The sequence below is a fragment of the Asparagus officinalis genome, chromosome 1, assembly GCF_001876935.1.
Source record: "Asparagus officinalis chromosome 1, Aspof.V1, whole genome shotgun sequence".
NCBI classification, from domain to species: Eukaryota; Viridiplantae; Streptophyta; class Magnoliopsida; order Asparagales; family Asparagaceae; genus Asparagus; species Asparagus officinalis.
The window spans coordinates 66,800,534-66,816,119 of NC_033794.1; the positions used below are offsets into that span (position 1 = coordinate 66,800,534).

General features: G+C 40.7%; 1 protein-coding gene across 1 annotated transcript; it reads right to left on the minus strand.

Moving 5' to 3' along the window:
- On the minus strand, positions 8,244-8,714 carry LOC109835384 (60S acidic ribosomal protein P0-like). The gene has a single exon (XM_020403361.1). The coding sequence runs from the start codon at positions 8,712-8,714 to the stop codon at positions 8,244-8,246; it is 471 nt and encodes a 156-aa protein (XP_020258950.1).

Here is a 15,586-nt window from a genome sequence, read left to right on the forward strand (position 1 = left end):
TAAAAACTCTTAACGAGTTTAAGAACTCAGAATGAGTTAAAACTCTAAAACAGAGTTGTTGGAACCGAAAATTCGGTTAATTGCCAAGTGGATGATACCTTTGATGAAAGGATCCTTCGGGATTTGATTAACTGATCGTTGATCAGTTCCTTGATCCCCCGAAGATCTCTTCCTTCCGATTACTCAACTGCCGAGATTTGTTGACCTTGGGTGGTTTTGATCCCCGCTCCCCTCAACTCTTTGCGGTTTTTTATCTCAGAAACCGATTGATCAACCTCTCAACCCGCCAACCCCTTACTCAGTTGAGTAAGTTGGTTATTTATAGGGTGATGTGGAGTGCAACCAACCCCTATTTCCGCTCCTTTGTGGGCGAGAATCCCTCAGAACGTGGGATAAACGGTTATGAGGCCGTTCAGCTTGCGTTTGAACAAGTCAAAACGCCTCAATTGGCGTTCTGGGCTTTAACTCTGCGCCCAAGGTTTGAGACGCAGAGTTAAATCTCTGTTAGGGATTTGAGACGCACGGGCCTCGTGTGTTCTGAACTTGGAAACGCACAGGCTGCTGGTGCGTTGAAATTTAACTCTGCGTTCAGAGTTCGAGACATAGCTGAGTCTGTTGAAGAAAGCACGTTATGGGTGCGTTTCGTGATTTAGATGAACGCACAGATTGTGTGCGTTTGAGAAACGCAGAAATGAATTTCTGCGTTTGGGAGAACTTGTTGGCTTATAACCTCGTCCACTATAACATTACAAAGGCTATTGTTTATTGATCTTTGCCTGTTATAGGATATGAGAGTCGTCAGATTGTAACTCTCACTGTTGGTTGTGAAGGCCACTGAACAGAGTTTTCATCAGCTGTCGGAAGTGTCGTCGAATTGTAACTCTTCTCGATCCGTGTGAAAAGTCTCCTATTTGTCGTTTTCGATCGTCGGCGTGAAAGCTATTTGATTGTAGCTCTCATTGTTGGAGCTTGACGGGAATCAACATCCATAGTGTCTTCTGGACGAATATTTGCCCACAGCTCTCTACCCAGCAACTCACCAGCTAAGTCCAACCTTTTATTTCTCGGAGATGAGGCCGTGTTTATAGCGGTGGCAGAGTTGCGAATGCAGTGATTGGGGAGTCGTCTGATTGTAACTCCTATTGTCAGGACTTGTTTGGATCAGCTATCCATTGTGATTTTTAGACAGCCTACAACGCTTAATCTTTAATTTTCTAGATATGTAGAAGAGGTCAAGAAGACAAACCCAGGTAGCTATATTCATGTTGAACAATATGAGGGGAGGTTTACAAGGATTTTCATCTGCTACGCCGCGTGCATAAATGGTTTTTTACACGGATGTAGACCACTCTTATTTTTGGATGGTACCTTTCTGAAAGATCGATTCAAAGGCATACTCCTAAGCGCCGTAGCATATGATGGAAATCAGGGGATATTTCCATTGGCGTATTGTATATGCGATCAGGAAAATAATGTTAACTGGAAGTGGTTCTTACAAGGTTAGTTCTATCCCTAGCCATGTTAGTTCTATTGCAGGTTATGATAGTTCTAGCTCTTTCCTTGTTAACTCTAATTCTTGTATGGTAACCACAACTCTTTGTAGGTTTGTGGTCTATTCTCTATGAAAGGACAGATCCATACAACCCTCCACACAAGATAGTGATAATTTCATATGCGGATAAGAGGATCAGAGAAGCAGTTAGAGAATTTTTTTTTCATATTCTATACACTCTCGATGTGTGTTGCATCTAGTTGAGAACTTCAGGACAAAGTTGAAGGATTTGGGATTCAAATCAAAAGATACTCAGATCTTGGGTAATCCATTGCAATCTGCCTGTTACAAATATACTAGAGCAAAATGAAACGATTATATGGACGACATTAGACTAGTTAACGAAAGAGCTTACAATATTGTGATGAACTACGCTCCAGAAAACTAGGCCAATGTGTTTTTCCCTGGAGTTAGGTAAGTTATAATCTATTTCATTATTTATCTATTATAAGCCGCTTGACGAATTCCCTATTATGTTTCAGATATGGTCACGTTACATCAAATGTTACAGAGTCATTCAACAAATGGATACATGAGGTTAGGCTACTACGGATACTTTAACTAGTAGAGCACATACGTAAACAGATTATGGTTCGCATGAATGAGTGACGAGTCATGGCTGAAAGCTGGAATCAATTTCTTTGCCCCAAAGCTGAACTTGCTCTCAAAGAGAACATGGAAAATGACCGTCCATTGGAGGTTCGTCAGTCCGACACAGGATTATTTGAGGTACAATCCCATAGATCTTGTCAAGTGGATCTAGACAATAAAACATGCACTTACCGTGGGTGGGATGTAACTCGTGTCCCTTGCAAACATGCATGTGCATCCATTATGTTTATGAAAAGGGATGTCTACCATTTCTGTGACTGGTTTATGACGGTTGAAGTCTTTAAAAAAAGCTACGAGCCAATACTCTACCCTATCCCTGACTATGAGAAGCGCATCGTGCTAAGGGATGAGATACAGATCCTACCTCCACTTACAACAAAAAAGAAAGGGAGAAATAAAACCAGGCGTATCAACAACAAAACTATTTACACGCAGCCAGTAAAATGTTCTCGATGTCATATGGAAGGTCATAACCATAAAATATGTAATGAATCTATAGCTGACTAAGTGTTTGATATGTTGAAGTGTTTTCGTCCCAGTATGCAACAAATATTTCGTTTTTTACCAATTGAATGTTTTTTCTTGTTAATCGGGAACTAACACCATCTTACACTAGATAAAAATTTGTAAGTAACAAAACAACTATCATATTAGGCCTAACACGCACAAAGAATAGAACTAACATCTCAGTTATTCGAGGCGCTCTCATTAGAACTAATCGATTTAAATAGATTAGAAATAACACATCATCGTCTATAACGAACGCTAGAGGGGCTAGGAGTAACAAGCAAAAGAATAGAACTAACATACCATCAGATAGTACTAACATGCAATAAACTAGAACTAACAAGCCATAAACCATAACTAACACACTACTAAATAGAACTAACGTTGTGCACTATAGAACTAACACGACATACACTAGAACTGACATGAACTGCGACAGAACTAACATGGCGTAGATTAGAACTAACACGCTACAGAATAGAACTAACATTGTGTATATTAGAACTAACACGCTACATAATAGAACTAACATGGTGTAATTTAGAACTAGCTGTTATAAAATAGAACTAACTTGGTATAAATTAGAACTAACTTGAGATACATTAGAACTAATGTGGTTAAAATTAGAACTAACTTGGTATAAATTAGATAAAACTTGGTATAAAATAGAACTAACATTGTATAAACTAGAACTATAACATGGTATAAACTAGAACTATACCAAGTTATAAACTAGAACTAACTTTGTATAAATTAGAACTAACATGGTTAAAAATAGAACTAACTTGGTATAAATTAGATATAACATGGTATAAAATAGAACTATAATGTGGTGTAAATTAGAACTAACTTGGTATAAATTACAATTAACTTGGTATAAATTAGAAATAATGTGGTATAAAATAGAACGATAACGTGGTATAAAATAGAACTAACTTTGTATAAATTAGAACTAACTTGGTATAGAATAGAACTAACTTGGTATAAAATAGAACTAAAGTGGTACAAAATCAGAACTAACGTGCTGCGACAGAACTAACATGGTGTAGATTAGAACTAACACGCTACAGAATAGAACTAACATGGTGTATATTAGAACTAACACGCTACATAATAGAACTAACATGGTGTATATTAGAACTAACACGCTACAGAATAGAACTAACATGGTGTATATTAGAACTAACACGCTACAGAATAGGACTAACTTGAGGTAAATTAGAACTAACACGCTACAGAATAGAACTAACACGCTACAGAATAGAACTAACATGGTGTATATTAGAACTAACACGCTACATAATAGAACTAACATGGTGTAAATTAGAACTAACACGCTACAGAATAGAACTAATATGGTGTATATTAAAACTAACACGCTACAGAATAGAACTAACATGGGGTAATTTAGAACTAGTTGTTATAAAATTGAACTAATTTGGTATAAATTAGGACTAACTTGAGATAAATTAGAACTAATGTGGTTAAAATTAGAACTAACTTGGTATAATTTAGATATAACTTGGTATAAAATAGAACTAACGTTGTATAAAATAGAACCATAACGTGGAATAAAATAGAACTATAATGTGGTATAAATTAGAACTAACTTGGTATAAATTATAACTAACTTGGTATAAATTAGAAATAACGTGGTATAAAATAGAACGATAACGTGGTATAAAATAGAACGATAATGTGGTATAAAATAGACCTAACTTTGTATAAATTAGAACTAACTTGGTATAAAATAGAACTAACTTGGTATAAAATAGAACGATAACGTGGTATAAAATAGAACTAACTTTGTATAAATTAGAACTAACTTGGTATAAAATAGAACTAACTTGATATAAAATAGAAATAACGTGATATAAAATAGAACTAAAGTGGTACAAAATCAGAACTAACATGCTGCGACAAAACTAACATGGTGTAAATTAGAATTAACACGCTACAGAAAAGAACTAACATGGTGTACATTAGAACTAACACGCTACAGAATAGAACTAACATGGTGTAGATTAGAACTAACACGCTACAGAATAGAACTAACATGGTGTATATTAGAACTAACAAGCTACATAATAGAACTAACATGGTGTAAATTAGAACTAACACACTAGAGAATAGAACTAACATGGTATAGATTAGAACTATAACGACATAAAATAGAACTAACATGGTATAATTTAGAACTAGCTGTTTTAAAATAGAACTAACTTGGTATAAATTAGAACTAACTTGAGATAAATTAGAACTAATGTGGTTAAAATTAGAACTAAATTGGTATAAATTAGATATAACTTGGTATAAAATAGAACTAACGTTGTATAAAATAGAACTATAACGTGGTATAAAATAGAACTATAACGTGGTATAAATTAGAACTAACTTGGTATAAATTACAACTAACTTGATGTAAATTACAACTAACTTGGTATAAATTACAACTAACTTGGTATAAATTACAACTAACTTGGTATAAATTAGATATAACATTGTATAAATTAGAACTAACGTGGTATAAATTAGAACTAACTTGGTATAAATTACATATAACTTGGTATAAATTAGAACTAACATGGTATAAAATAGAACTATAACTTGGTATAAATTAGAACTAACTTGGTATAAATTAGAACTAACGTGGTATAAAATTAGACTAACTTGTTATAAATTAGAACTAACTTAGTATAAATTAGATATAACTTGGTATAAAATTGAACTATAACGTGGTATAAAATAGAACTATAACATGGTATAAAATAGAACTAATTTTGTATAAATTAGAACTAACTAGGTATAAATTACAACTAACTTGGTATAAATTACAACTAACATGGTATAAATTAGATATAACGTGGTATAAATTAGAACTAACATGGTATAAATTAGAACTAACTTGGTATAAATTAGATATAACGTGGTATAAATTAGAACTAACTTAGTATAAATTAGATATAACTTGGTATAAATTAGAACTAACGTGGTATAAAATAGAATTATAACTTGGTATAAATTAGAACTAACTTGGTGTAGATTAGAACTAACACGCTATAGAATAGAACTAACATGGTGTAGGTTAGAACTAACACGCTACAGAATAGAATTAACATAGAGTAGGTTAGAACTAACACGCTACAGAATAGAACTAACATGGTATAGATTAGAACTAACACGCTACAGAATATAACTAACACGGTGTATATTAGAACTAACACGCTACATAATAGAACTAACATGGTGTATATTAGAACTAACACGCTACATAATAGAACGAACATGGTGTAGATTAGAACTAACACGCTATATAATAGAAGTAACATGGTGTAGATTAGAACAAACACCATATAAATTACAACTAATATGTTACAAAATAGAACTAAATGGTGAGGATTAGAACTAACACAACATTAGTTAAACTAATATATAAGAATAACACGACATCGCTGTATTTGGGTTAAGATTTTTAACAAACTGTTTTCTGGATAAGTAATATTTAACAAGAACTAACTGGGCAGGGGGTTGAAATACGCAATGATGCCAGGTCCTCATTTGTTGCTACCCTCGCTGGATCGGTTTCGGTCTAAGAAACCCTTTTCGCTATCACTCGCCTTCTTTTTTGAAGGTCCTAGCTTACTGCGCTTTGAGGAAGGAGAACTAGATTCTGCTGAGCCACTGTGGGAGACGGTGGGGTTTAAAGGAAGAGGAACATTACCGATGGGGAGAGACCTCGGAGAATTGGCACCCCCGACCTCTTGGTTACGTAGAAATAGCTGCCATTGGTCTCTCTCGATCGTCATGTGTTTGCCATCCCAACTAACCTCAATTAACTCGGGGTCGGTCCTAAAGGGCCGCGCACGCTGGGGCCCTAAGTTAAGTCATTGTTTGTGGAAAAATTCGATGTAAAAGATATGAAAGAAAAATTGATTTGTATTCTCTCAAAATCGATTACAATTTGGATTCTGATTACAAAAGAGAGGAGAATGAATTTGATTCTCCCCTTTATTTAAAAACTGGGTTCTTCTCGGTAGCGATGGAATGCCTCTTTCGATTGCTTGCGTCGAATTCGCTCACCGTTGACGATCCGACCATCTTTTATCCTGTGGGAACGATGAACTTTTGTGGAAAGCTTGATGAATAACTCTTAACGAGTTTAAGAACTCAGAACGAGTTAGAACTCTGTGGATCGAGTTGTTAGAACCAAAAATTCGGTTAATGACCAAGCAGATCTTCTGTTGTTGAGGAATCCTCTTAGATTTAATCTTCTAAATTTGATTCAAATCTTCTATCTCCAAGGAATTCACCTCTATTGCCCCTCTGCTCTTGATTTCCCATTCCAAAATGCCAGCCCCTAACTCAGTTGAGTTTTTTGAGATTTTATAGGTGGATAAGAGGTTGTAACTTCCCTCTAAATCCGCTTCTAAGTGGGCGTGATTTCCTCAGATCGTGGGGAAAACGGTTCTGAAACCGTTCGACTCATATTTGAATGAGTCAAACGCCCAATTTGGCGTTCAGAACCCTAACCTCGCGTCTTGGAATTGAGACGCGAGGTTGGGTGTTGACTGAACATAAAAAACGCGAGGGCCGCTCATGTTCAGCTTGTTGTAGCTTGGAAACGCGGGGTCACCTGCATTTCCAGAATTGTAACGCGAGGATGAATTCCACGTTTTTAGAAGGGGTTAGCTAATTTGTAACCTCTCCTATAGAGCGTTGCGAGGACTGTCGTTCAGTAATCCTCGCGTTAGCTGTTGTGGGGTGTGAAAATCGTCAGATTGTAACTTTTACTGTAGATTATGAAGACTGCTGAATAGAGTTTTCATCAGTTGTCGGAAGTGTCGTTGATTTATAACACTTCTCGCTCTATGTGAAAAGTCCTTCATTTGCAGCTTTCGTTTTGTTGGAATGAAAACTATCTAATCGTAGCTTTTTATTGTTGGAGCTTGATGGGGATCAGCTATCCATTGTGACGAATATTTGCCCACAGCTCTCTACCAAACAACTCACCAACCAAGTTCAACCTTTTATTTCTGAAATCATTATACTGCCCATCGGCACCTCTAATAGTTGCTAATACAATATTAGTCATGTTGTTGTCACAGCCATCAAGATCAATCATCTCAAATATGAGGCTGTGTTTGCAGCGATTGTAGAGTTACGGATGTAGTGATTTGAAAATTACTTGTGTTTCGATTGTAAGGACGAATTCTTCTTGATTTGAAGGGATCATTACCTTGTAATCTCTTTTTGATCCATAGGGAAATCTTTTGGTTGCAACTTTCCCTTCGGTAACAAGAAAGTCGTCTGATTGTAACTTTCATTGTTGGGGCTTGATGGGGATCATCTATCCATTGTAATTTTTTAGACAGCCTACAGAACCCCCTCCAAAGTTTTCGAAAGTTCGCGGTTGACTGGGACGAATTTTTGGAATACTTTGGATCCCAAAATTTAGTGTATAGATTGTTCACTCCGTCTGATTTGAAGACGTCGCAAACCTAGTTATTGTAATGTTGAAATTATGTTACCCCAAACCAAACAACGTAACCTTTGAGTCTTAATGACAATGAACTTAATCAAACAAACCAAATCCCAAGTCATCATCAGACTCATCGACAGGCTCGTCCTTCTTCTCTACCTCCTTAGAGGCAGGAGCAGCAGCATTCTTAGCAGATGCAACAGGAACAACAGCAACAGCAAGGACGTTCTTATAGGTATTGACGAACATGTGATGCGTAGCTGCAAGAGTTGGGTAAGAGAGAGTCAAGGACAGCGAAGCGACCGTTGAAACACCAGCTGCAAACTTGTCAACGAGGCCATCCTTCGTGAGGTTGAGCACCTCTGGGCTTAAGATAGATCTATTGTCATAGACAGAGAGAATCATAAGCCCACATGAGAGGGGCTTTATCCTAAGTTTAGTCAGGAGGGCAGCCTCAGAGGAATCCACTTTATCTTTAGTCAGGAGGGCAGCCTCAGAGGAATCCACTTTATCTCCTTTCTTGATCAGCTCAACTGGTGGTGATGATTTTAGCAATATCATCATCACTCTTTTCCACTTTATCTCCTTTCTTGATCAGCTCAACTGGTGGTGATGATTTTAGCAATATCATCATCACTCTTTGTTAGGATGTTAAGCCACTTAGAAGAATGAGTGGCACGTCGGATCGAGCCAGATGATTTTAATGTTGTTGATTGTAATCTATCTGTACTCCTCCAATAGACTCCCCAGCGGAGTCATCTATTTCTTCTCGGCTTTGGTCACCTTGATGATCGCTGTTAGCTCTTCTTTTATTTATCTAGGGATGTGTCATAACCTTGGTAGTCGAGAAGCTGCTATTATAGTGGTCCAAATGCGTAGATAACTTCTGCATTTAAGGATTGGAACGCGTGGGTGAGATCTGCGTTTGAGAATTTGAACATGTGGTTGAGCCTTGCGTTTGGAAGCTCAACCAACTCGATCACTGAAATCGAGTTCGGGCAGGATTCTGGTCTAGAATCTCGTTTCGATTTGACAGCTCACAGCTGTCTATAAATAGACCACTGGGGGTCAAATCAAGAGTCATTCGACTCTTCTTGAAATTATAACGAAAATTTCGTTCTTATCTTCCGACAAGAATTGTTCATCTTCTCTCTCGACTGAGATCCATGGTACCCAAGAAGAAGACTGTCCATTGTCCCTCCAAGTCCGACGTCGTCGTGGTTCAGGGGTCGGTGCCATCTGCGTCGGCCAGCGATGCTACGGCTCAGGCGGGCATGCCGCCCCAACTTCCTTTGATCGGCGGTGAGTTCGACCTCTGTGGTCATTAAACTCGCTGCGGTAAGTTTTGATCTTTGGATCAACGAGGAAACTCATTTCAATAACGCGGGGCTGGACTCCGTCGTTTAGTATTTTCGACGAGGGGTTCGACCCCCGCGTCTTAGATTTTTGACGCGAGGTTCGACCTACGCGTCTGAAATTTTTCAACGCGAGGCTTGAACTCCGCGTCTGAGATTTTTGATGCGAGGTTCGACCTACGCGTCTGAGATTTTCAACGCGAGGTTTGACCTCCGCGTCTAAGATTTGCCTTTGCGTTGTCTAACCTTTTTCTTTGTTTTGCAGTGCGTCATACTAGCGAGCCTCTCCCTTTTCGCCATCATTTTGGGCACGAAGGTGGTGTGGATCTGAATATGACATTCAACTTGCGCCAAGAACTCCCAATTTTCCGAATTACGGAAAAGAGCCGTGTGGAACTAATCACCCAGGCTTCTCCTGAAACTCTTAGGATATTGGTTATGGATGCTCAACTTGAGAACCTGAGCCATAAACCGATAGTCAAACCTGGATTCCTCTTCGGGGATTTTGTTGACTTCGAGGCAGGCGTTGCTTATGATGGGGACTACAAGTAGCTGCGGAAAGTAGAAGACCGCAACCTTTTCTTGCCTAATATGGAGAGGATGTTCCCCATATCTTACTTTCAGTGTGCTTCCATCCCCAGGCGCATGGATTGGAACCTTGTTAAGGATCAGGATGGAATTGTTCTCGGAACCCTGACTTTTCAAGGGGTCCACACAGTTAGTTACAACAGACAGGTGACGGCCTTACGGCCAGGCCTGTTCGCTAAGGAGTACCCTGTCGGCGAAGTGGCCAGTCTGGCGAATACCTTTGTCAAGAAGTTTATGGCAAAGAAAGGAGAATTTCCCACGCAAGGATTTAGAACTCCTGGCTGGGTTCATTCTCCGGTGACAGGGTGGTGGACCCGGATGACCAAGTTTGTTTTGGAGGAATTAGAAGTACCTCTTACTCGAGCTGGCTTGAAGATTCTGGTACGGGCTACTAAATTCGGGATCGTACAAAGCCATTTTCATTTCTTCTCCATATTAGAGAAGTATAGTCCCGAGACTTGTACTTTCTTCACTCCGGTGGGGGAATTAGGCTTCGCTCTTCATGGATGCACGAAGTCTCAGGTCTTCTTCTTGGGGATTTACCATACGAGGAATTTGTTCCGGGATCAGCGGAACTTAAAATTTTAAAGAAGACCAGCCCTGAAATTTATTCCACCCTCTGGGAAGTCATGTGTCACTTCCATATTTGCATGCAGCAGACAGGGGCTCGAGGAAGTGGCATCAAACAGGTGTCTTGGGCGGAGTATTTATTCCAGAACCTGACCAATAAAGGAGCTTCGGTGACCAGATTGTCTGCAAGCACTCTGGGGGAGGTCCAAGCCCGAATTGATGATGCTACCTCCCATTACACTAACGAGGCCAAGGAAGATGTTTTCCCGGCTTATACAGAGTTTGAAAGCTTCCACTATCAAGCTCTGATTCCAATTTTTGACACGGCGTTGTTGGTTGGATTCTTGATGTTGTGGCTCAAGCGTTGTGTCGTTCCTACCAGGCCAATTGATGCTCTTGCTGTTGAGGTGATCTACCCAGCTGTTCTTTTGGCGCATGGGAGGCCTGTGAGCCTCATTACTGCTATGGTGAGTTGCTTGTAGAATGGGCTATGTGAGTTAGCTCTGGATTTCACTGATGTTACAGAGGTTGAGTCTGGGGGTAACAAGGCTTTCAAAACTCCCAACCCCAGGGTGCCATTACCTTATACCTATTTAATGGCTTGGTATGTGCTTCACTGCCCTCCCCTAATGAGTGCAGCCTCTCCCCCAGGAGACTCATTTACCCTGTTTGTGCAACGACTAGAATCTGCAAAATGGGAGGGAGGTTATATGGTTAGGATTCGCCAAATCTTGTCGCGAGACACCCACTACCATATCTTCCGTTGTTTCCCTGATTTTGAAGGTGGCATCTATGGAGCAGAGTATCAGGATGTGGCGGGTCCTGACGGATTCACCCAGCTGAGCGGGGGTGTTTTCCATTGGCTTCTCTCTATTAGGCTAGGCTACCTGATCTTCAGGCAAGGTGATAAGTGTTTCCTCTAACCTTACCAACCCTATAGGTTTGCCCGCCAATTTGGGTATGATCAGTTGTACGTTGGGAACCCTCGACCCTTACCAACCCTATAGGTTTGCCCGCCAATTTGGGTATGATCAGTTGTACGTTGGGAACCCTCGACCTTAACTCTTAGTTGTGAGCAACTTATATGAAGGGGCCAGGGCTTGGTACTATTCTGTGGCAGGTTGTACCAGAGCAATCTTCAGGCTTCCCCACAAAACACCCAACTCCTATACTTCCATGAGCTTCTACAACTGGTATTTTACCGCTTCTCGGACTCCTAATTACAACTTGAATACGTCTTGCCTGAAAGACATCAGGCATATGTATGCTTCGAGAAGGGGGTCAAAGACATCCCGCTTGAGAGGGATTGACGAGTTTCTATCCGTTGAGAATCAGCCTACTGGGCAGGAAGAGGAACAAGGAGTTGAGCCTGTTCCAGGGGAAGAACAACGAGTGGTTGATTCCCCCACAACAAGAGCAATTGGGAAGAGAAAACTCTCAGCGGATGAAGCTGGCCAATACAATAAGCAGACCCATCGGAAGTTGATGGTCAGGTCTCCTCCCCCTAAAGGTCAGCAGTAACCAAAGTTGATGGCTGATGCTATTAGAGCTGCTGAAGATGAAGAGCAACATGAATCTTCAGTTGCGGGCCTGCCACATAGAACTGGACTCCGTTCTCATGGCCCTGCCCTATCGAGCGAAGCTTCTTCTTACCATCCCTCCGAGGGCGAAAAGGGTGAATTAATGGCTACAGATGCAGAATCTGCTCTGGCGATGGACCTTCCTAAGTCTCCTGTATTAGAACCAGGGGGTCTCAAAGGGAATCCATCCCCTCCTCGATCAGCATTAATGCCACAGGCTGGTGGTTTAAGTTCTAGCCCAACGACAGGACTTATGACTAAATCGGCTGCTGGATCAAGTCTTCCTGAATCCTCAACTACATGTGACGGTGAAGAGGAGGTGGATATTGAAGGCTCTTCGACTGGTGAGGCAGCTGACGAAGATGGAGGGACTGAGGATGCTGAAGTTGGCAACGTGCCAAATGGTGGTGAAGATGATGAAGGACATGATTCCATGGATGACATCACTACTTTTGATGATGCTCCTAAGGCCCCATCTGATAAAGCATCTGGTTACACTCCTTTCTATCCCACCAGTAATCTTAGTTTGTTTCAAACCCTTCCACACGCTTTTTTCGCGTTCCGGCCCTTTTTCCGCGCAGGTTCGCCTCCTCCCGAGACTACTGCTGCTACTACTTCGGAGCAAGATCCTGCGTAGATGTCGGCTCCCTTACAAGAGCAACATTTACCTGGCTCACCTACGGCAACTGCTTCACCTGTAGCATTGCCTGAAACTACTGTCGCGACTCCTCCTCCGGAACAGCAGCTCGTGCCGGTGTCAGCTCCTTTGTAGGAGCAAATTTTGCGTGACTCCTCTGCTATGGATTCTTCACCGAAAGCATTAATGAAGATCTCATTCACCCCCACAGAGGTTGGGTCGAGCTCATCTCAGGCGAAGGCGTTGATGGCTTTGACCTCAAGTCCTTTGCAGTCATCATCTTGACGCACCAATCTCAGTGGCTAGAGGGGTGTCTCCGGCTGCGGTTTCTAGTCTCGCTGACGCACCTGAATTCCTTCAAATCTCTCTAGTATATCTAAACAGCCTTGCGAAGACGGTAGTTGAGTACATGGTGAATGGTCGGGGAACTTTGAACTCCTTCCGACCTCTTCTGGAGGCAGGCTTAAATGGAGTCAGGAGCGTGGGCAACACTCAGTAGTTCCAGCGCTATTCCGAGGTTATTCTTCGTTTGGAAGAGCAATTACAACGCTTCGAGGCATTGGGCTGTAAAGAACTTTAGCCGCAAATTATGTCAACTCTGGCTAGTCTTCAGGTTGCAGAAGTGGCTCGCCGAGAAGCAATAGAGCGGGACTTAGCTGAAAGAGAGCGTCAGATCATGGAGCTTCGCGAGTGTAACATTCGGAAGCGAGAGGAGTTAGAACGCTCAACTGCTTCTATGAATTCGCTTCGTGACAGACTCGTTGAAGCTGAGGCCGAAGTTCTGCGATTAAAGACTGAACTTTCTCGTGAAGAAAACATTGTTAATATCCTTAGCACCCAGAATGCAAATGGTACTTTGGAGTATCATACACAGGCTCAAGCCCTGGAACATGCCAGGAAGGAAGTGGCAACCCTCATCATACCAAGTGAGGATGAACTCCGAGCAAAGGCTGAAGCTATAGTGCGAGCTAATCATGAGGAGGAATTAGCTGAAGTCAAGACTCAACTCATCTCTTTTGATTTGATGCGTGAGTGAATTTTGTCTTTGTAATGTTCTTTTGACAAGAACAAGTTTGTTTTGTATCACTTTCTTTTATTTGTAATGTTCTTTTGACAAGAACAAGTTTGTTTTGTATCACTTTCTTTTAGCTCTTGAATAAAAAGTGATATTGGTCCCTCACTGTTTCTTGCATTTGTCATGTTCTGATTCTATGTAACAAATCACGAGAAACGCCCGAGGTGTATTCATGACTTAGCATAGATTTCCACAATAGCTCTGACTTAGAAAATTCTCTTTACTATCGTTTAGGATAATTTTAGAAAATTCCAAATTGTTGGGGATAAATGTTTGATTATTCTCCCAGAACAGAGCTAAAGAGTAGAATTATTCCTGTGTTATTTTGGCTTTAAACACTGAAAGAAGTCTATGAGCGCCAGAGGTGTAATTTTAACTTAGCGTGAAAAATATTGCGATCAGGGCAATTTTGAGGACCTATCGTTCCATTAGGAGAATCGATAAGTTGATTTTGTCAGAGGTGTAATTTTAAAGTGACAGGAGAGAGATATTGCGATCGGAGCAATTTTGAGGACTTATCGTTCCATTGGGAGAATCGATAAGTTGATTTTGTCAGAGGTCTAATTTTAACGTGACAGGAGAGAGATATTGCGATCGGAGCAATTTTGAGGACTTATCGTTCCATTAGGAGAATCGATAAGTTGATTTTGTCAGAGGTGTAATTTTAACGTGACAGAAGAGAGATATTGCGATCGGAGTAATTTTGAGGACTTATCGTTCCATTGGGAGAATCGATAAGTTGATTTTGTCAGAGGTGTAATTTTAACGTGACAGGAGAGAGATATTGCGATCGGAGCAATTTTGAGGACTTGTCACTCTATTGGGGAGAGTCGATAAGTTGATTTTTGTCTGAGGTGTAATATTATCCTGATGGATATTTAAATTCAACTGAGGAGATACAAAGGTTTAGTAGTACTCCATTAGAAGAATTCATGAACTTAAAGTGTCATGTTTGAGAGCCCAAGGATATATTCTTCAATTGGGAGAATTGTAATGTGAAGGTGACCTTTGCGTTTGAGGTTTCAAAACGCGAGGTTAAAGGACTTCGTAATACAGGCTTAGGCTTTGCATTTGGGAATTTGAACGCGGTTGTGAACTTCGTGTTTTGAAGATGGTTGGGATTCACTCCTAGAATCCCGTGCCATCTTAACAGCTTGATGGCTGTTATAAATAGACCTGAGTGGTCATGTCAAGGGTCACTTCACTCTTTTTATTTTCGACTATTTCCAAGAACGAGAACTCTTGTTTGATTTCGGTGAGACCTCCGACGAACTCCGTCTCTCTCGTTCAACAGTGCTTCCTCTGATCGATTGTATCGATGGCGCCACGGAAAGTGGGTTCTAGCTCCAAGAAAGTCGCCGGAGCGACTTCCGAAACGCCGTCGGCTAAGGACGCCAGCGGTGTTCTTGTTCCTGCAGGAACATTACTGTCACCGTTGCCATCGCAGGGGCCTCCCTGTCGTGGTGAGTGTTGACCGAAATAACTTGCCTTGGCAAGTTCTCTGAAAACCCTAGATAGGTTCTTGATAACGAGGAAGATGACTCGTTTCTGCTCAACGAAAACGCGGAGTTGGGATTCCATGTGGGTCTCGACTCTTGCGTTTAAATTTTTCAACACGAGGTTCGACTCTC